The following is a 23,038-nucleotide window of genomic DNA, read 5'->3' as shown; positions in this document are numbered from 1 at the left end:
CCATTTTGGAACCAAGTTTCGGCAAAAAATACCAACCGGTGAATTTATATTAATTTAATAAACCGGCGTTATGTTCGAGGCTATTTTAAAAAGTGGTAGCCTCGAACAATGGGAAAATCCCATAGGAATATATTCGTGGTCGAATATAAAAAGTAGTATCCACTGCCACCAGCCAAAACTCGGTCGGGGGGAACTGGACAGTGCCCCCTCGAACAACAGACCCCGGGGCAATCGAATTGCCCCAACCAGTACGTCCACAATATGATGGTTTGTACTGGTTCTGTTCACAATTTAAGACTAGTAAAGCCAATGGTGACTTTACATGCCCTGGGAGACAGTAGTCAGTCCCAGGGTATGGAGTCTATGTTTGGGGGTCGCTACGACACCACTGGGTTACTGCACGGAGGGTGCTGTGTAACCCACATATCAAAAACACATGAAACCCTATGGGGTAAAGGACCCCAATGCCCATAGAACACATACAAAGTCAAAGGAACACCTCAAATCATGAGTGAGAGGAAAAGAGTCTCACTCTTAGCAGGAGAAAAAAATAAACCCCAAAAATCCAGCAAAGCTGCTGGGGGACTCACTAGGTTTGGGAAATTAGCCTTTACAGAGAATTCTCCCTAACAAGAAGCTAGGGGGTTTACATGTTATGCTCTATCACAGAACCTTCATCTAATATGTCAGTCAATTAGTAGTCCTGAACAGGCACTGAAGAGGAAACCTAGGGTCTCTACTACCCTTTCGACCAGGCCCCTAAACTTAGCATGGGTGTAGGTGTAGGTCTAACCCTGCTGAAGCTCCACATCTGGAGACGTGTCCAGGCCACTGGCATCGTGTAACCCTTGGGCCAATACCAACAGGTCTGCTTGGTCATCGAAAGAATTAACACCTCCCGCCCCTGTATACATGGGAAAGATGTCCCCCTGGTCTTCTTCCTGGTCAGTGTTAAAAATCAATGCCATGGGCTCAAAGAACCCGGGCATGCAGAGAGGGACGAAGGAGCCGTTGCCGATAGTCGCCGCCAAGGGTTTTTCATTCGATGCCGATGGAACGGCTGTTGAGGGTGGAGAGTTTGTGGGAGGGTAGGTTATGGGGCAGATTTGGCCGGAAGGCAGTGGCAAGGAAGAAAGAAGTGGAAAAAGGGCTGACAGGAGTAGGTCAAAGATGCAGATACTCCATATACATAAGGGGTCTGGCAGACCACACTATGTGCCCTAGGCGCAGATGGCTCCCGTCCCTCATGGCGGGTGAGAGTATATGGATGTCTGCATTTGCAAAGTAGAAGGCCGGGGTACCCCTGGCAGTCAGCGACATAAAAAGTTTATTGATAGCGACTATCCAGGCTAGGGATGTTTGGGTAAAAGCAGGATACCCAGGAGTGACTTTGATGGAGCATCATTTAACAAGATCGGGGCACAAATATGCGATGTGCAGCGGCGAGCGTTCCCTGACACACCCTACTTAAAATCGATAATGCAATGTACTATGGGCGATGACGAAGACCCCTCTCAGTTTATTCTTATGGTTCAGGAGATGTGGAGAGCGGAGACGGGTAGCTCATGGGACCAGTCAATATCCCTTTTCTACTTTATTATCAAAAAGGGGCTTCCCAAAGAAGTGCGAAAGGTACTAGAAAAAATCGTGGGCATTGAGGCGAAGGGGTGGGCCGAAATACATTGCATAATAGTGGGGTGGGCCAAAACACATAGCACAGCATAGCATAATAGTACACTGAATAAAGTAGTGTGACAAGGCTAGTACAAAACAAATTATCACCCGTTTGCTGTTGCGGTGGTCAGTATCGACGCCAGGGCAGACAAAGATGACAGGAAGAGCCCAAGAGTTCACAAACGCTAGAATAGCTGCGGTTTGGTCGGCAGGAGGGCAAGGACAGTGGGGCAGGGGTCCCCAGAACCCCAGCCCAGAGTGGCAACACGGAGGACAGCAGTAAGGAAGAGGTGGGTTTCTAGGAGCAAGGGGAGGAGGTTTTAGGGGAATAGGGCCGAGAGACGGGGGGGTTTGGTCCTTCACAATGTTGGAACTGTGTGAAATGGGGGCATTTTTCAAGAGAATTTAGGAGCAGAGCAACAATGGGGTATAAGTACGGCCCACCACCCCAGGGGCCGCCACAAGGGCTGCCATATAGAATGACTTCCATTCCCCCACGAAATACACCAGGCCTACACACAGTTACCCCGCAGACACCTGGTCCGCCCGCACAGCAGCAGCAAGCAGTACAACAGTATACACCCCAGCACACATTCCAACAGGGAGGTGGCACAACCCAAAGCACCAAATGGTACATTCGCCCCTTTTTGAGGCGCAGCTTTAGTGGAGGGAACCCCTTTTCTCGTTTCCAAGAACAAATACATATCCTGACTAGGACAGACCACAGAGAACTCTTGTGTGTCCCGTCCTGTCAATGACCTCCTACCCTGAAGAGGAACCCTTGGTCGGGGCAGAGATAGGAAACAAGCAATTCATTTTTATGGTTGATTCGGGTGCAGCAAAGTCAAGCATCAGTGAGGGGGACTTCCCATTGTCAGGCAAAACTCTTGACATGCAGGGCTTTTATGAGGCTATTTATATGGTTCGATATACTAAAGAGTTGGACGTAAAGGTGGGAGGAAAGGTGTTGCATGCTCTCTTACTGTATTCCGAGAGCTCTCCCGTCAACCTGTTGGGGCAGGGACCTGCTCAGCAGGTTGAACATGGCTGTCTCATTTACAGATCACGGCATTGTTTGTGAAACGCCAGGGATGTGCGTAGTAAGAGCAATGGTGGTAATACATGCAATGGCAGGGGAAGCAGTGGTCGGTGGGATACCTGTAGACACAGACATGTTTATTTATGGAATAACTGTAATTGTGGAGGCAGTGCCGCAGATTGCCAATAGTTGTTGGAGAGTGCTGACAGATTTTATCTTTTGTCCTGTGGTGTCCCTGGAGTTGGCGGCAGGCACAATATTGTCCCTAGACTTGCAAGGATTGGTGGTGTCAGCTAAAAAGTGGTCGTACTAGGGACAGACTGTGATGGATGTGAGTGGCGCACAGTGCTTTGCATTGACCCCACTGTACCTCTGAAGGAGGTGACAGATGCAGAATTGTTTGAAAATAATTACAGTGATGGAGAAATTATTGTAGAGATTTGCATCCCCTGTGAGATCATGTTGCAATACCGAAACGTGCAGTGCCCCTTAATGGCCGTTGTGGCCCCGCCCCAATTCACTGAAACAGACTTAAAATATAAACCCCAGCAGCTGTGGACCACCAATCCACACAGTGTCGGACTTTTACAGGAAGTGACCCCAGTGAACATTACACTGAAGGTAGGGGCAGTGCTTCCCCGGATGACGCAGTACCCATTGTCAAGAGAAGCAGAGTAAGGAATTAGAAACACAATACAAGTCCTGCTCGATCAAGGTATAATATAGCCATCCACCACCCCATTTAACACTGCTATCTACCCTGTGAAAAAGGCAACGGGGACAATTGGAGAATCATTTAGGATTTACGTCCCTAAACAATGTGGTAGAGAAGGAATTTCCAGTGGTCCCTAACCCTGCCACCATTCTATGCAGTATCTCGAAGGAAGCGATCCACTTTACAGTGGTGGATTTAAAGAATGCCTTCTTCCCAATACCTTTGCAGCCCTTCCCTCAGCCCCCACCGATTCGTAGTATCTTACAGCATTTACCCATGGCGGAAAGAACTTAAAACACAATTGTTTGCCTCAGCGGTACTGCGAGAGCACAAGTATTAACAGAATATTGCAGGATGACCTAGTAAACATCCAAGTACCCAGTACAATCATCCAGTACGTGGACGGTTTGCTTGTATGTAGCTACAGTGAGCACTACTGCCGGAGAGACTATCACACTCATACAACTACTGGCTCGGAAGGGGTATGGATCTTAGATTATGCAGCATATACCAGGCCACCCCTGCAGGCCCTCAAGGAAGCACAAAAAAGCAACAACTAGGTCAAGTGGAAAGTAGACATGATAAAAAGGTTGAGTTAAGAGAAGTGATATCTAATGTCCGATGCTCGCTACCGCAGACTACACACAGGAATTCTACATATTCTCACACTCGAATGGTCAGCTTATGACAGTATTGACCCAGAAGAGCACAATGGGCCACAAGCCACTTGCCTATTACAGTGGCACGCTAGATTCAGTAATGCAAGGACAGTTTGCGTGCGATCAAGCACTTGTGCAGCTGCGTTTGAGAAGAGTTCAACTATCGTGATGGGGTGTTCCGTCACTTTGTATGTGGAGCATTCAGTGTTCGCCATTCCAGAGAGGTCAAAATGTACCCTAACCACACACAGAGCTTCGGCGTGTGAAATTATCCTCAGAAGCCCAAACATCCATATTGTGCAATGCAAAACAGTGAACCCTACCACCTTTTTGACAGAAATGTGTACTGAGGAGGACTTAGCAATGCATGACTGTGTGACGTATGAAGGGGAGGAGGAGGATGACATCCCCAAGGCAAGGGACAGCCCATTGATCAGGAGACGGGCCAGAGGCATACACGTGCCACAGTGGTGCGCCTTGAGGCAGGGAAGAATTGGACATTGATTATGAAAAGATTACCATTGCATTATTCGGCCCAAGCAGCAGAGCGCATATCACTCATTGAAGCGCTGCATGCGTCACAAGGTTGTCATGTGACCATAAATTCGGACTCGGCGTATGTCACTACAACAGTGTATGTCGATCTGTCACAGTGGAAAAGGAGTGGAAAAGGAGTGGCTTCCGGAGAGAAGACGGTTCCCCAGTAAAACATGCTGTGCTGGTAGATACATTGATCCATCCTGCTGTAGTGGCGGTCGTCAAGTGCACCGCCGACACCAGTAACACAGACGAAATCCCACTGGGGAATGCCGCCGCAGATGCATTGGCCAAAATGGTAGCCTACCTGCCGGTGCCCAGACCTGCCGAGTATGTTGTGACCATGCCTTCAAATAATCAGCAGAACACCCTATTTACAGCAGTACCTATTGTGCAGTGCCTATTGCGTAGTTCCTATTGAACTGCAAGGCAGACCACCAAATGAAGAGAATGAACTATGGGTAAAGCTTGGGTGCAAACAATCCCCCACTGAGTGCACTGGTAAAGCAGTAATGTCTCAGAAGTAGTTAGCCATAGGCTTCAACCAACTTCACCACCCCTCTCACAGCTGAAAGCAAAAATTTGCAGCTGACACACAGGAAGATTGGTTTGTGCCCAATATCCAGGAGCAACTCACTAAAATGATCATGCACTGCACTCACTTGTCAAAGTTTCAGCACAGGCATGATGCTTTGAACTTTACTGGGCACTTTGCCCCGCCCTATCGTGCCGTTCCGCGAGCAACACATAGATCACACAGACAAGTGGTGTTTTCCACTCCCCTCGGTGTAAAAGTAAAGGGGCTTTGCTAATGGATTCACCTATCTGATGTCCACAGGGCACCCCCAAACATGAGACAATTGCCTCAAGGGCACCTGACATTGATCATTTACCCCATTATTAGGTATACAGGCAAACTACACAATGTCTCTCGACCCCTATTCCATTTGTGCAAACATACAGTTGTTTGGACATAAATATTTTATAAAATCTTTCTCTCTCTCTTGTTACTCTTTCTCTCTCTCGCTCTCTCTCTCTCTCCTTTGGTGTGCATTCTTTTTTCCTTCTAGGAGAAGAAGACAATGGAGCCAGCAGCGGCAGATATAACTGTATATGTTGGAAAAATGTTAGCTATCAAATTTTACCAAGATGTTCATATTCATAAATGTGTGCCATGCATTTTAGTGCAGGATTACTCACCATCTTGATGTTCCCATTGTTGATTTACTAGGGCACATCTTTTATATGGGGAGATCATATAAAAAGAGGGTAGAGGGGGGGGGGGAGTACAAACATCACTGTAAATATGTATAACAATAGTAAATAGTGTAATAACAGTTATAGCAGACCAACAAAAACACCTGCACGTATGAGCAATAGTATGACATTAGAAAATGCCCATTTGTTTTTAAGAAGATTTTTAATAACACAAGCGTTATTAATAATATTAGCAGTAGAAGTGTTGAGCGCAAACCCATGGGGCCACACTAGAGAATGAAAAGGCAAGCACGAAGGGCAAAGTATGATGCCTACCATGGGCTAAGCCTTGATGCCATTGACAATGTGAGACACCCCGAGATGACCAACAGCAGGTACATGGATATGAGCGCGTTAGGGAGACAAACAGCAAATGGCAGCTGCTATGTATGTTCACTAATCCTGCACGCGTCAGGCGCACCAAAGGTATTAGTACCACAGCAAGCACCAATCATAGAGGCACCGTGCTTGGATCATCTTGCACTATGTAGGGTTCAAGGGACACAGAGTGAGACTAGAGCTCATTGATCCAGATCCCCTGCAATGTAACGATAATCAGAGAGACATTAAATGCCTGCAGCAACCATATTTGGTGATCCACTGACTTAAATATATAAACAATAGATGGCAAGAGGCCATACTTAGTTGCTTGGCAGAGGGCCTCCTGGGATATAAGGAGGAACTCCTGGCTCAAGTGGAAGCAACCTGTACACAAATATGGAAAGAGCACATTACAAAGTTGACATGCATTGCAGCAATGGAAACACCAGTAAAAGTACCTAGAGAGGAAACATATGAACTTTGCTTCCACAGCAAATGAACTATTTGTATTGGCACTAACAAACAATGCAACAGGGCCATCCTGATTCCAGACCTGAAGAGGTGCACAGAATCTGTGATTGATTACTACTGGGTCTGCGGCCAACAAGCATACTTGCACCTCCCACCATCACGGAGGGGATAGTGTTTGCTGGCAACACTGCACTCAGCGCTATTAGTAATCGCAGAAGAACAGCCCTGACCGTTTCTCCCGCTTTTGAAGAACATAATCAGTTACCACCACCAGAGTTCCACATCCTACTCACAAGAGGACAATATGAAAAGTTGGAGGAAGAAAAGATCAAAGTATCTATCCAGAGACTCGGCTGCCTTGCCATGCTCTGAGAAATCCCTGATGAATACAGACTTTTCAGCTTGGCAGAGACGTTCTTTACCTTGCTTTTGCTACCCGGCATGCAGGCAGCGGCCAATGCAAAATGGCTGCAAATTGTACGCTGGGAATTGGTCCAGATGTCAAATGATACCGAACATGGGTTCAACGTCATAAAGGTCGAGCTGCAAGCCCTAAGACTAATGACCATGCAGAACCTCTACATACTCGATATGTTGCAATGGAAGGAGGTGGGTGCTGAAAAATTGGGGATTCATGTGGCACTTTCCGGCCTTGTGAAGACACCGAGAACGAGTCATTATCCCACATAATTGCAGCCGTATATGGTCTAGGAGTTCGAATGAAGAAAGAAGGAGGAATAAAAGTGAATTACTGGTTTGACGTTGCATTTGATTGGGCCCCGTCCTGGTTAGGTGCCATCGTGAAGATGCTGGTACTCGTCATCGTGTTCATCCTGGTAATCTTTTGCACCTGTCAAATGGGCCTCCAGTGTTGTGCCAAAGCAGTGCCTAGTAGCGCAATGATGATGGTGTCAATTGGGGTTTCAAAGGTACCTCGCAATACAAACAGACCCCGTCATCCCTCACATGGTCCTCATCCCCTATGGAGACGAAGTAGACCATTTGTATCACACCACTATTGTCTCAACCCCTGACCCTGAGAATTATGAGGAAGTATGGGTGGATCTGCAAGCCATGGGGGATGCATTTATATGACCTGCACGCCTGAGGAATATGCGCGATCAGGGGAAATCTTACGGTGCGTGTGCAGGGCCTGGATACCACAAAAGGGGACCCCACCATATGAGGCAGCGATTATAAGGGAGAATGAGTGCATGAGTGGGGGCCTGGGAAGAATTTGTTACTGTAGAAGTAACAAAAGGGGGAAATGTTGGGATGGGAGCAAACTCATCCCACCCACTAGGCACTTTAGGGTGAGGCGAGCCCCATTGGAAGAACTATAATAGACCAGGTGGGCGTCCTAAAGGTCCCCACACGATCGTTATATTGTATGCAATTCAGCTGGTTAGACATAGTGCGCGCATATAAGCAGAAATTATTTTACATATATTAAGTAGCCATAGTCGAATCATAGGGCCTTCACGGCCATGCAGTATTTAGCGTGTTAGACACAGGCCGTGAGCCTGAAGGGGAAATCTGAATAGGCCCAAGCACTGATGAGAAAGGCCCACACTGCCAAACTCCACAGAAACCCTTCTTTGTTCGAAATTTGTCGTCAATATGTTTGCTCCAGAAAGAATGTGCCTTGCAAGGCCACGAGACAGTGCTGTGCGCTGTGGTGCATGTGTTATCACATACAGACCAGAGCAGGCCTCTGACCCCCACCCAGCCAACTAGGAGTTCTAGCCCCTGCAATTGCCTGAGCCCCGAGACCTCTGAATTCCAAGATACTAGTTGACACCAGACCACCGACCATAAACTAAGCAACCATAAAAGATCTAAGAGCATGGTTGTCCCACCTTTATTTCATAGTGAAATGATTTGTAATGCAAGGTACAGGGAGGGATACATTATAGTTCAAACACAAGGGTGGGAGCCTTGGAAGCCGAGAGACGCGATCGGGATGTGTGAAGTATGTGTGGGTCAGTGTGACCTCGAGACTCCCCCTGTGCCAGTGTTTGAGCATGCCAGGTGCACTGTATAATGATAGAGGAGCATTGTTCGCAAATGTAGCTAATTTCTCCTTTGGCCTCGAGTCCCTGGAGTCCCTGGAGACGTGATGGACGACGGACAGACTGGGCTGGGACCAATGACGTGGCATCCCTTATGGAGCAGGTCGACCATGTATAGGGTCACACCAACCAGCCACGTGGATTTCCCCTGTATATAATGACGTGACCTAAGACGCTTTTAAGCTTCTGCTTGTACCCTTTCCCCTTTTTGGGCAGAACGTTCCATGGCAGCAGAGTTCTTTGCTGACACACCTATTTTTGTAGAAATAAAACTTGTTATTCTTGCAAGAGTTTCTTGGACCTTTTTCCCTAGCGGGTTGTATTTTTTCTGGTTTGAGCGTTTAGGGTCGTGCCTTCACTGCAATCAGTCACAAACATCATAAAAACATCTTTGGATCTACAGGGGGAATGCCCTTTGTCACCAATTGTACAATATTTGAAACTTACCCACTATCAGTGAAGAGATATTCCAAATGTGTCATATAAACTTCCCATAGTGGCACATTATAACGGTGGGCCAAGGAGAGTGCGATTTTGTAAACATTTTCTTCAAGAGTTCTACAACAAAACATATGTATTAAAACAATGTGAGCATGACTGATATTTGAAGCTATTTTATAATCAAAACTGGACAGTTTGATAGTACTGTACTGGTTTCAGATACATCATGTATAAAAATGTTGTGACTGAGATCAGAATTCTTTCTAACTTCCTCATATAAGGAACAAGTTACTTACCTGTAACTCCTGTTGTCCAGCCGCCTGGGTAAAGACATGGATTCACATGCTCATGAATATTCCCTTTCATCAGGCTGGGAATCCTCGGTAATATTAAAGTAGTTTCGCTTTAAAACTAAAAACTGCTTGTCACTTATATAGCCTATTGCTGTCACTTTGGGTCATACTGCCCAAGCCAATGGCATTCATACTCCTCCGCTTCACTCCCAGTGGCCATCTTCAGATTTAGAGGTGCATGTGAAGTGGCAGTAGGAACCAAAAAGAGCCATAGAGGGGTAGGATGGATGGTTGCATGTGAATCCATGTAAGATACCCATGCTGGAGGACAGGAGTTACTGGTAGGTAACGTGTTCCTTATCCAGCATGGGATCTTGCATGGATTCACAGGCTTGTGAATAAGATTATACAGCAGTACAGGAGGTGGCACAGGCTCAACCAAAACAATGCAATAACTCATCACTGGAACACACCTCCATTAAACAGGTTGCAAAGCACTGCCTGGCCGACACAGGACTCAACCCTGGGATCTCTGTCGATGCAGTAGAATCTCATGAAGCTATGAGTCGGACTCCACGTAGCAGCCCTGCAAATGTCCATCAGGGGAACACCAGATAAGAATACCACAGTAGCAGCCAAGCTCTGGTGGAATACCACAGTAACAGCCACAGCCCTGGTGGAATGGGCTCTCGGTCTTCCTGGCAATGTCCTATTTGCATGAATGGCAGTATGTGATATAGCCAGTGAACCACCTGGAAATGGAAGCCTGGAGACGGCTTTCCCCTGCCCCCTGGTGCAAATGTCACAAACAATTGATAAGTTGTGTGAAAAGTCTTAGTGTGTGCAACATAGAGAGGCAGGATTGGGGAAGAAGACAGGAAGAAATAAAGGCTTGTACAAATGAAAGTCTGATGGAACCTTTGGCATGACCGATGGACGAGAATGCAGCACCACCTTGGACTGATGGAAAGACAAATAAGGTGGACTGCAAGAGAGAGCCTGTAACTCTTCAATACGTCTGGCAAAAGTTATAGCCACCAGAAAAAGTGCCTTCCAAGACACAAAGTTTAGAGGAACACTGTAAAAGGGTCCAAATGAGGGCTCATCAATTTTGACAGAACGACATTGAGAACCCATGCGGGGGCTGGAACCTTCACAGGAGGGAACCTTTAAGGAATTATTTAACAAGTATGTGAGACCACAAGGAAAGCCTGCCAGGCGTTTGAGTGTATCAGGAGATAGCTGTCAGTTCTACATTGATGGATGTCTTGAGCAAGGCCTGCCTTTGCGGGCAGAGCAGGTACAGCAGGATTGAGAAGCGTTTCCAATTGGGCTTATAGCACGCAGGGTAGACAGTGCCCTAGCTTTAGACAGAATATCTTTATACTCTGCGGGCAATGAGTAATGGCCAAACTCTAGGTATGTAGGAGTAAGCCACAAGTTTCAAGGACGCTGGGTAGTGGTGGAAGACAGACCCTCCCTCTCTGGAGAGCAGGTCTGGAAGCAGGGACAGTTTGATGCAAGGAGCCACTGACAGGTGGAGACGGTCTGAGTACCAGATATGCCTGGGCCACGCCAGAGCAATGCCTATCATCTTGAAATGGGTCTGTTTGAGTGCCCTTATCACTTGCAGAATCAGGAGAACTGGAGGGAACGCATAGAGAAACCGGCCATCCCAGGGGAACAAGAAGGCGTTCCCTAAACTCCTTGGTTGCGTGAACCGGCTGGCAAACTTGGGGCACTTAGCATTTGCCACTGTGGCAAATAGGTCAATTTGAAGTTGACCCCAACTGGAGAAGAGAAGAAAAACTTGATTCTGATAAAGTTCCCACTCTTGACATGGTCGCAGTTCTCTGCTGAGTGAATCTGTGATAGTATTGTGAATGCCTGCCAGATAGAATGGAATGAGAAACATTTTCTGATCTATTGCCCACTTACATATCACTTGCACTTCCTTGGAGAGAATGGGAGAGCAGGCTCCCCCGTTTCCTGATGTAGAACATGGTTGTCATGTAGTCCGTGAAGATGCGGACCACCTTCCTTTGTAGTGGGGATTGAATGACTTGACAGCCCAAAACACTGCTCGCAGCTCCAATAGGTTGATATGCAGCTCTTTCTCCTCTGGGTGCCATAAGCCTCTGGTGTGAAATTGACATATGTGTGCACCCATGTCAATGTTGACCATGGCCTGATGCGCTGGAAGGCAAAAAGGAGCACCTTTCGCGTGAGATGCTGAGGGTCTTCCAGAACACTGGAATGAGGGTGATCTTGTCATTCCAGGAGCCTGATATTTGTTGCCACCTGGCATCTAGGAACTGTTGGAGAGGTCTCATGCGCAGCCTGCAATGAGGCACTAGGGGAATGCATAAAGACACCATCTCTAGCAGAGAATTAATGGAGAAGACGGTGGTCACTCGAAGAGTTGAGAGCTGTTGCACTTTGCTCAATATGGCATCAACCCTCTCCTCTGAGGGAGAAGCCCGGCACGTCAGTTGCTAAGGCACATTTAATGTTGTCGAAAGCTTGTTGGCACTCCTGACAACTGAATGATCACATCCTTCTTGAGGAATCACCATAGTGGCTCAGTTGTCGCTGCATAGTTAGGTAGATATCTATCACAATATCCTGCCATGCTAAGGAATGATCTCATTTCCGATACTTGGGTTGGCGCCATCAGGTCATTGATGGTGCAGACTTTCTCGGGATCAGGCTGCATGCCTACATCAGAAAAGATATGGCCATAGAACTTGAAGTCCGGTTTGTTGATTTCTTATTTGTCAAAATGCAAAATCTCCCCAGCTGCCCCCAGCGGAGGAATGGTGGGAATTCATGTTTGCAGTTCCGGTACCAGTGTTTGCAAAGCTGGCAAAATGCCCATGGAGACATATTGAAACTCCGGAAGAATGGGTGAAGGCATAAGGTCACACAGATAAAGATGTCGCATGAGGTGGCTGTGCTGGAGGCAAGATGGAAAGGTTGTCCTCCTCTTCTTAGAACATCCATTCCAGGCCCTCAAAATCATTGTCAATCATGTTCCAAAATGTCCTCTGGAAGCACTTCCGATTGTCTTGGCATGATTGGAGTAACATAGGGCTTGAGGGTGAAGTGTGACTCTTTATGTCGCTTCGGAGATCCAAGCACAGTAGGCTTTGTCTGTGGATGTGCAGATTGCATCGACAAAGTTGTGTGCAGAGCAGTCAGTGGAGTGGTCTGTGCTGGAGGCTTCGTGGTCGTCAACAGGTGGTCGTTGAAGGTACGGTTGGCGACGAGAATGTCCTTGATGGGATTTTTGTCAATGTCAAAGTCAGAGTCATGGACGATGCAGATTTGACATGTTAGTCCATCATCGATGGGGAAGGCATCAACCAAGTCGCTGACTGTTTAAGCTTTGTGGACGAATAAGAAACCGTGGACAAAGTCGCCTTGAATGACAACAGTGCAGTTGGTGGAGTTGTTGACAATGCTGCTGTTGTGAATTTCTTCAACAAAGCTGGCTGTTTATGTGAAGATGAGGATTTATGCGGTACGTCCACCTTATCCGAGGCAGAAAGTGCATGGGTGGCATCTCCTTTCCTCACCTTTTTCCCGCAGGAAGCTTCCCTGTTGGAACTTGACCTAGGATGGGGAGCACGCTCATGGGGCCTGCCATGGTGAAGATGACCTCCAGGAGAGGAGCAATGGAAGTGAATGTCTATTGGCTGAGCGGTAAATGATCCAAAACAACATTAATAGAATACTAAAATGATTGCAATTCTTCATTTCAAATGAAGCTGCTTTAATGTTACAAAGGATTCCAGACTGACGATGGGGAATATTCAAACAGCATGTAACATCTATGAAATATCCAATGCGGGAGAAATCCAAATGAATAAAGACATGACTTAGATGTAATACTATTTTGGCAAAAAAATAAAACAATATATTCTCAATATTATTTTTTCCCCTTCAGTGTATTTCAAAACAAACACTACGAAACGAAACATCTGAAACTGATGTTATTCTTAACATGGGTGATAGTCACCTCCCACAGGGGCAGGAGCAATATCATCATTCATTTTTTCCATTCGTTTTAAGCCCTGGGAAATGTGTTTGTGGAGCCTCGGGACAGCCCCAAATTGAGAGTCATTTTTATACTGTGCCAGGGCAAAGCACTGGCCCATCCAAAGCACTTCCCCAAATGTCCTCACTACAACTCCCTGAGAAACATGCCATTGCACAGAAAACGTGTTCTTCTGGTCTGCACTCATCAACACCGCAGGTTTGACATCTTTCCTCACTTTCTCCTCATAATATCTTTCCCTTCCGCCACCATCTTATAGGAGCTAGTGCCAAGGCCGCCAACAAGACCGTTCCATTGATATACAGGACAACTTTCCATTATAAAAGAAAACAGGTAGCTGCCCCATTGCTCACCCACCTTCCCAGATACTTGGGTGTGTACCATTTCAAACCAACTACCAAACAGAGCAGAGGCATGCATCACCACTCCCTCTTCAAATCTATTTCTCCCATACATTTCAAAACGTTATCTTCTCCCACAGCAACATCCAACAACTCTCAGCTTGCTGTACCCTCATCACTATAACCCTGTTCCCATAATTAATGGAGCAAATGCCTTCTCCCCTTCTCCTGTTATTCTCTTCTGGCCCCACCCCTTCAAACTCCTGCACCAGTTTGTGTTAGGCAAAGTTTGCATGCAGTACCCTCTGGGACCACTACACACAACTATGACTACAGGTGTAAGCAAAACCAACCTTTGGTATAAGTCTGTACCACACAGTTTTTGGTAGCGAGCTGAGCAGCAAGGGTTATCTCAAGAGGGAATGGGAGCTTGTAATGAGGTTACACAGAGGTCGTACAATTACAAGTATTCAAATAGACACACTCAAGGTTTCTTGGTAAAACACTTATTAATTTATTACACAGTCAGTTACAAAACATTCACTAAAAGGAGGCAATCAATATCACACAACAATATCCTACAATACTTCACACTAGCCGGTTCTGAAACATTTAAACTACTTTAAAGGAGGAGCAAAATGGCATTCAGAGCATTTGAAGTAGGAGCAAAAAGGCATTAATAGAACAAATAGTAGAGTTACTTTTAAACAGTGCAAATAGTTTGAGTTCACCAGAGGAGTTGGTCCAATGCAATAGGTAGGCCAAAGTGAATGGGTTAGAGTCTTGTATAGGTAAAAACAGTTCTGGTAGATAAATGGAAAAGTCTTTGCCACAGTTCTCAGAAGAAAGTTGGGTCACAAGCTGATTAGGCCTGCAAATTGCCAAACTTTCACGCACTTTCGCAGTGAGAGATAAGTTCTCTCGGTCGGGTTTTCACAGTACCTTATATTGAAGAAAAAGATGCAGCTGACGACTTCCGTTCCTGGCAGTTCCTGCAGATCTCGCTGTTCCTGAGCCTCAGTCGTGGGGACAGGAGGGAGGATGTGGGGGGACTCCTGCACTGCACGGGGACTGGTCACAAAGCTGGCAAACTGGCAATTCTTCGATTCCGGTAGCTGTCTTCAAGCACACAAACTGGTGTACTTCCCCCTGGCTATTCAGTTTCCTGCAGCACTCTGAGGAAAATACAACCAACTCCGAGAATGGTATCGGGTGGCTTACGAGTTGATTGGTCCCACCAACTCAAAGGAAGAAGTCGTCCTTGAAGGGCTTCTCTGTCGAGATGAACTTGGCGATTCGGACCTGCAGCAGGGCTTCACTGGGCAAACCAATGGTCCAGGAGTTGCAGCAGCCGTCCTCTTCCAGCTCGTCTTTGGTTCTTTCGTTCCAGTGGTCGACTCTACCTTCCAAGCCAAGAGACTCACCTTTTAAACAGTTTTCTCCCATTCATTCCAGCCTAGCTGCCACTCACCCAGCAGGGTGGCTGTCCTTGCCGGACAGTCAGCCAGCCAATCACGCCAGAGAGCATTTGGGTCTCCTAGGAGACTAAGCGCAGGGAGTTTCGGGCACCTCCCTCACTTCTTGCCTACCCCAGACACTCAGGCACCAGAGGCAGTCTTCAGTCCTGAAGCCCACCAAAGGCGTAGGAGCAAAGGGACCAAACCTGGTTTGGCACGTAGAAACAAACTCTAGAAGGACCTTTCCAAAAAGAAATGGCGAGAAAAGAAGACCAGGACCTGTTTAAACAAAGGGGGCTCAGACGCCATCTTGAAAAACATGGCTTCCGCGATTTAACACTACCGGTGGTCGCGGTCGGGAAGAATCATGGTAGTTTGTTGTAAAACCACTGCTACCAGCCATTTCGAGAGGAAAGGGTAGCATTTGACTGCTACATGAGTTTCTAGACACAGGGGATACTAGGTAACCCCTCCAGCACTCTATTGTAAGATAGTGTGTGCTGGGTCTAGGAATTTAAAAAGACTAGTAAAGTCAATTTAACTTTACTTTCTCTGGGAAACAGTAGTTTATCCCAGAGAAGATATTTAAAACTTGGGACAGCCTGAAAGGGCTTCCCTGTGTCACTGCAGTGAGGGTGCTGTGTAACACACTGTCATGGTCATGAAGTCAGCGGCACAGGCATGCAGGGGTCGCATGCACAGGAGACCTGGGTGGACACTGCCTGGCGCCTTTGGCGCCAGGCTCATGAACAAAAGTAAACAAGAACATCCATTTAACACCAACAAGCTTTTATTATGGACATAGCACTTCAGATGCATTAACCTTGAACATTCCATCCATTAAGCAGCCCCAAGTGTATAATTGGGTGTGGCTGCTAATGGATTCACAGCTATATAAGCTGCCCTGACCCTCAAGACAGATGCTTAGTGTTATTCTGCACTTAAAAGCAGCCTAACGCTCACCGTTGCCTGAGGTCATACCTGCTTACCTTTGAAGACCCTGCTTCCTGGACATCCAGCTTCCTGCCAGCATACTTACCAACTGGGGGAAGCTGTTCTTACCTGTACATCTCTTCGGCGGACGGAGCATTCATCTTTACACTTTCCGGAACGCCGAAATCTTCATCTTGGCACCGCAGCACGACACGCTCCATCGTCGACAGCAGCGCCTGCAAGGAAAAACAGAAGACAAGGTCAGACATCGAAAAAACAGCCAGTTTAAGGTCACGCTTCGCGATACTTTGCGCTTTTCCTTAAACCATCACTTACCTGCGGTTGAACGTTGCAGTAGCATCAATCTTCCATCCGGCCGCGTCTCACAGCTGCATTGAGGCCGCATTTCCATCTAAGGGAAGAAAACAGAAGAGAGACATTATTGCGGGCATAAGGAGCAACATATAAAGACATTAAACAGAACAAAAAGAATCACAAGAGCTCAAGAGACACTTACCAATCATAAGGAGAAGCATAGTCGCAGCTGGACTGGACTAATCCTTATCAGGGATCAGTGAAGGAACTAGATCCCATTCAACGCGCCCCTGCCAGAAGTAGCAGGACGGAGAGCTTACCTTCTATAATTCACAGGTGAGCTTTAGGGGCCGGAGTATGCTCACAGAAACCGTACTTTGGGGAGAAGGGTTCGAGAGGTACAACAATCACAGATTGGCGCACTCACACACTCTTATCTCCACGCAGGAGCAGTATCGCCACGTACCACCGCTCACCGCTTTTCTACCGAGGGAGAGGCCCGAAAGGGGGAGGTGAGTCAAGTTCATGGAGGGCTGCAACCGTGCCCCAACGCCTCCGCAGAGACCAGGTGAGCGTAACACACACATGAAAAGATGATGCCTATGGAGTTGTCTAAAACTCCATAATCAAAGAACACAAGAGTAAAACACACATCAAAATACATGAGAGAGTGGGAAAAAAGGCTCACACTCTCTCCAGGTAAAAAAATCAAGTCCTCAAAATCCAGCAAAGTTGCTGGGGGTCTCTAAGGTGAAGGAAATTAGCCCATTTATGAGAGTTCTCCCTAACAGTTTGCAATTAAACATTCTTTTGCAATTTAATTGGCAAAGGCCTACAAATTAAGGGCCACAATGTATTTGTTATAAATTGAAATTGTCACACTGTATTCCCATAGAATCAATGATAAAAGAACTGCTCTCCTTTTGCAATATGACATGTTTTAATTTACGTAGAAGAGGCTTGTGACTTACTCTGCCAGACCGAGAATTGTTTCCCGCTTGTACTGACTGTCAGCAGCGAACCTGCGCACATCCACTCCTTTTCCAAGACCTTGAAGGATCTGCGCTTGTGTGAAGTCCATCAGCTGTTCGTTGTAGTAATGTAACTGCTCAATTAAGGCAACCAGCTCTTCTGGCCAGTCGGCGTTGGCATACTCTGAAACGTGTTTTGTGACTATTTTTATAAGCTCCTTTGGGTCAGCCTGGTGATATAAAAATTAGGAAAGAAACAGAAATTTGTATCTGAAACAAAGCACAACATTGATCATAATTACAAAGTAGTTCCCTTCCTAGTTCATTTTTTTATCAGAAAGCCTACATTTTGCCACTCACTGTATATTAATTGGCTAAGTAAAGATATCTAATAATCTCAGATGGTGCCGACCTCTCTATCAATACATTGTGTTAAAGCCACTATAAAAGGCATAGATTTTCAAATTGCTGACATGAAAAAAAATGCAGTAGAACGTAAAAGCTAAAAGCATTATGTATGCAAGTTGGTAAGCCTGCTATGGGGAACCCATGCAATGACACAAGCAAGCAAGGCAAAGCAAACATTGAGTTAAAGCAAGCATTTATTTTAACATAGTGTCATAATGGGGTTGGTAAAATACCTTAAGGGGCCTAGGGCAAAGGACTGAAAACTAAAAGGGAACAGCTATGTAATGTTAGGGTGGGGTGCTAACACAAAGTGAGGGGTTTGAGGTGTTCTCAATCTCGAATGTGGTGTTTAACTAAAACAAATTCCACTCCTACCATTAATCAGTCTTCATCCCTCCAGAGACGCACTAAACTAACCAAAACAAATGTTCCAATGAGAAGGGCAATCAAAATGCTCCAAACCTGAATCCTAAGAAGTCCTGTTCGCGACCAGGCTAACCCTAAACTACACAACACAAAGTCCAATGTTTCAGCTAACGGAAATAATCAAAATGTATCACTATAATGTCCATTCTGATACTACAACATAATCCAAAACAGCACAGGTTCTCAGCCATCCTTTGGACTACTCAAAGCACAGATGGGTCTTCTCAGTCAATCAGCTCTTTGTCAGATTTCTGGTCTCTTCTTATGAAGCGTCTCCTTGAGGCTTTTCTCAGTGTCCTACTCTCCAGACCACTGGGTTTTAGTGTTCTTCCACTGGGCTCAGATTCCCAGGAGACACATTTTAGAGGAATCCCCCTCCTAGCCCGTAGAAGCGAGGGTCCCTCTTTAACAATCTCTAACAATACTTCCAATTTCTCCAAGGTGGAGTCCACCTTCACTCTGAGGGTTGTAACAGGATTTTCCAGCTCTTCCTCTGAAGCATTTCTCCAATGATTCCTTGAATCAGATAATAGTCTACCAGGCAGCAAGCTGTTGTAGGTACGTCTACCTCCGCTAGGTCCAAGACCTCAAATGACTGCCTGCTGTCTCTGTTATATCATGAGGCTGCTAGCTTCCTTGTAAGCGGACTCCTGATTGGCTCTTTCCCCATGCCTCTAAGCTTCTCAGTGCTGATGGGACTGCTAGTAATGGTTCTTCAATGGTAGCTCTTACCAAAAAGGAGAAATTACTTACCAGTGATGTTCTTTCTATGTATTCTTCTCCTGCAGATTCCTCACCAGATGCATGTCCTTTCCAGCATCAGCTGTTCAGAGGTATCCCTTCCAACATCAGCTGCTCAGAACTTTTTCGACAGTGGGCATAGTACTAGATATCGACCGAGATATAGTGACTGTTATTGACTCGATTGTGCCACTCGTCGGTTCCGGATGTGATGTCGGACGCATATATAATACGTCACTCCGATCCGTACCTCAGTTTTCCCCCTCTCTGAGCTCAGTAGCTGCGGCAGAGGAAGAGTTCATAGGATTTGGCTTGAAAATCGCCAACAACACATTTTTATTTTTGGTGGGAGGAACATAACCATAATGGAAGTCATTGACTGACAGTACTACTATAGCAAGGCATCACACTGTGCCTAACACTTGATCATCATACCCTTGTCATATTAGAAGAGGGCAACCAAATATAGACTACAGACCACTTTCATAGCGGGGCAGGATCGTAGGGTGATGAGGAATCTACAGGAGAAGAATCCATTTAAATAACATTACCATGCACCGTCGTCCCCCATGGCGGTCTGAGTGCAAACAAGGGCTTTTTATCGAGATATCCTCAGTGTTCCACGGAAGCCCTGGGAGTGGAGACCATATAGAGAATTTGCAGCGGCGGCCCCGAGTGTGGGGCACTGCGGAGTGACCGAGGTCAGACCTGTGCCGGTGCAGCTGGTGCAGCGGAGGCCCATTCTGAGACCCGCAACTCCAGGAAGGGTCGGGACCTTGTGGGGCACCATGGGAGGCCCGGATCACAGCTGGGAGTAGCTGACACCATCCTCCATGGTGTACTGCTGGAAAGAAGAGGGCCTGGTAACGGCTGAACGGAGGACCTGGCAGATTCCTGGTGCTGAGGACAGGCCTGGGAGCAGGGCTTGTGGTGTTCAGTGGAGCAGAGCTTTGGCAGCTGCCCCCACCAGAGTAGGAAGGAGAAGCATCCGGTGAGGTGGGGGGCAGGAGGCGGCCCACAGTTTGAGGCACACCAGGCGTGGCCACCTGTGGTGAGGACTTTGCTGGGAGGCTGCCACGACAGTGAGTTATGGCCTGCAGCGGGCTTGGTGCTCTTTAGAGTCTGGCAGACTCTGTTGAACAGGTGAGGAAGCAGAGGACAGGCCCAAGCTTCAGTGATGGCCCTTGAGGCCTGTATGGTGGAGCTGCTGGTGGCTGGGTCAGGCTTGTGCCTGAAGACAGGAGGATGGGGGCCAGAAGCAGGTGCGGAGCCCGCCTGCGGCTGAATTGCGACTGGTATCTGGAGGGGGGACAGCGAAGGAGCATCGTTTGAGGGGGCGGCAAGTACTGTGAGGAACCAAACGGTGTCTCGTCTGCTAGTTCTCGGGGACTTGTCATCCAGGTGGCTAAGACACGGCCATCTTTTTTGGATCCAGTTCCTGGGGGTGGACCAGTGCGGGAGGATCACCTGGGTGATGGGTCTTCGTGGAGTGGGGGTGAGGCTGCCGACGGTGAGACAGAGTATTCCCCCCTATTTTGTTTATCTAACCATTCCTCTTTTTTAGAATATTCTGAGGACCCAAACCCCACCCCTTTTTACACAAAGACTGGGCCGAGGAAGAGAGTGACAGAGTAACCAGACTAACTCTCCCACATCGTACTGGACAAGTCCATTTAATCAGGTCAGACAAAGTCAGGCACTTTACTCTAAGTGAATACACCGAATACCAATTAGCTCTCCTCACACGAATAAAAGGCAAAACCCAGAGACACACTCTGAGCAAGGCGGAACACGAGTACGAACAGAACTTCCGGGACGAAGGCACACCTACTGGAGCAGCGGGTCGGAAAACCCAAGAGTTCCTTACTGGAGGTTGTTGCCTCCGATAGGTCCCGAAAGACATGTGGAGAAGGCCAGATCCCACATTAGAAGGCTCATTGTGTTTCAAGGACGCCAGCGACTTTCCCGATTGAACGGCAAAGTTGGGGAGGCGAGGCCAAGCCTGTGGTACGGACCATGACTCGTGAATTGGAAATCGAAAAATCACGAAAGAAACACACACAGCCGGTGAGTTGGCAGCGAAAGGTACATTGTTTGAAGCAATAAAGCGAATCAACAGCAAAAGTGAAGTAAGCAAGATTGACTCCTAAAGAAGGGGAGAGTGAAAGTTAAAACAAACTTTGAGTCGAAGTGGTCTGGCAGTGATCTTTAAAGAAAGCCACTCACATTCGAAAGTCTTCGACATCCGAAAGTGGTCTGAGCCCGACAGAGGGAGACCCTAAGTATAATAAGCTTGGGGAAGAATGCCCCCTTGCATGTTTTTGTTGAACTTTGTTGTGAAAGGTCTGAGCCCGACACAGGTGGACCTACGTGAAACATTCTCGTGAAAGGTCTGAGCCCGACAGAGGGGACCTACATGAACTTTGTTGTGAGAGGTCTGAGCCCGACAGTGGGGGACCTACGTGAACATTTTGTTGGAACAGTATTTTGAAGTCAGGAAAAGAGACACTAACGTGGAAGGCCAGGTGGGTCTTAAACCACGTTTTTGAACTGCTAATTGTGTCAAAAATCGAGCCAGAGTATGTCATCCTGCCTACAGGGACAGCCTTACTCCGTGAGGTCTAATGTGGGGAGGAGAGCTGGTTCAACTACATTTATTCTTTTGAACACTGATTTTTCCTTTGCATACACTTCTCCTTTTTACACTTTTTATACAAGAGATGGGGCATTTGGTTTTTGTTAGCATAGGCCATTTTGATTTGACGGACTAGGACTGTTCTGTTTCTCATTTGATGGTCGAGACTACTCCCATCTTAGTTATAGGGCAAAGTAGGAGTTTCTCCAGCCCCAACAACTTCAATAAAGGTTTTACATATTGTATCCATTGTGTCAGTGTCATACTTGTGATACCATGCCTCCTCTACAGTACACAGCCGCAGAAGGGAGCCCTCCATTGGAACTTTGTGGGCAGTGAAAAGTTGGAGGCGACAGAGGGTCACTGGCACTGAGAAAGAGCGCGGTGCAGAGAAAGAGCGCGGTGCAGTGAAAGGGACTGCCACACAAGGCATGGACAGTGTGACGGGGCCATGCCGCATGCTGAGGACATGGCCGGTGGACCCTGGGGGTCGGAGAGGGTTCGGGAGGACTGGTGTATCAAGTGAGGACCAGATCAGGAAGAGTGTGGCAGCAGGGAGAGGTTGGTGCCTACGCTGGTGGATGCTTACGGCAGGGACTCAAACTGGCTGCAAAAGTCAAGGGAAGCATAGGTGGTCTGCAGCAGTTCCGGAGACAGGTGGCAATGGAGGGCTGGGTGCCTGAAACCAGGCTCTGCCGGAGGCTGGGAGTGATATCAAGGCTCCATCCACAAAGGAGGACATAAGGGACATTCTGTAGGAGATTAGGGTCATATGAGGGGAACTATAGGCCTCGGTCTCCGACCTGAGAGGCAGAGTTGAGTTTCTGGAGAACAAATTTGAAGGAATGGAAAATAACCACTTGAATGCGGACCGTGTGGAAATGAGGTTTGAACGGAGGCTGTCGAACACTGAAATGCGGGATGAAGATTAACAATTAAAGCTAGATGACCACAAAAATAGAGAAAGCAAGAACAATCTTTGTATGTCTGGTCTCTAGGAAAAGAAGGGAGAGTCTGCCCTGTCCTGTTCACAGAAGAAGGAGGAAGAAGAGAAGTGGAGACTGAACGAGCGCACTGCAGAGGGATGGCCAAGGGCAGAGGCCCGAGATCTATAGTCATGCAATTCTGGAGGTATACAGAGAAGGTGGCAGTCCCGCAAAGAGCAAAACAGCTGTGTAATATTCAATATGAGGGGGACACCGTTCAAATTTATCAAGAGCTTTCAAGTTTCGCACTGGCCAGGCGCAGAGACTGTCGGCCCCTAACAGCCTG

At 47.2% G+C, this 23,038-nt stretch overlaps 1 protein-coding gene across 3 annotated transcripts in view; it reads right to left on the bottom strand.

Annotated features, from left to right (window-relative positions):
* The window catches only part of NBAS (NBAS subunit of NRZ tethering complex), a 3,456,930-nt gene that overhangs the window by 1,304,973 nt on the left and 2,128,919 nt on the right, over nucleotides 1-23,038 (bottom strand). For all 3 annotated transcript variants that reach the window (XM_069605942.1, XM_069605943.1, XM_069605944.1), the window contains 2 exons: nucleotides 17,557-17,786; nucleotides 9,193-9,303 (listed from right to left, as the gene is read on the bottom strand). In XM_069605942.1, coding sequence (XP_069462043.1) covers nucleotides 9,193-9,303; nucleotides 17,557-17,786 — 341 coding nt within the window. The remainder of the gene's footprint in view (nucleotides 1-9,192; nucleotides 9,304-17,556; nucleotides 17,787-23,038) is intronic.

This window comes from Ambystoma mexicanum, chromosome 4p, assembly GCF_040938575.1.
Source record: "Ambystoma mexicanum isolate Mex_15411 chromosome 4p, UKY_AmexF1_1, whole genome shotgun sequence".
In the NCBI taxonomy this organism is placed as follows: Eukaryota; Metazoa; Chordata; class Amphibia; order Caudata; family Ambystomatidae; genus Ambystoma; species Ambystoma mexicanum.
The sequence above is the reverse complement of the archived record's forward strand: the minus strand, read 5'-3'. Positions and strand labels throughout refer to the sequence as shown.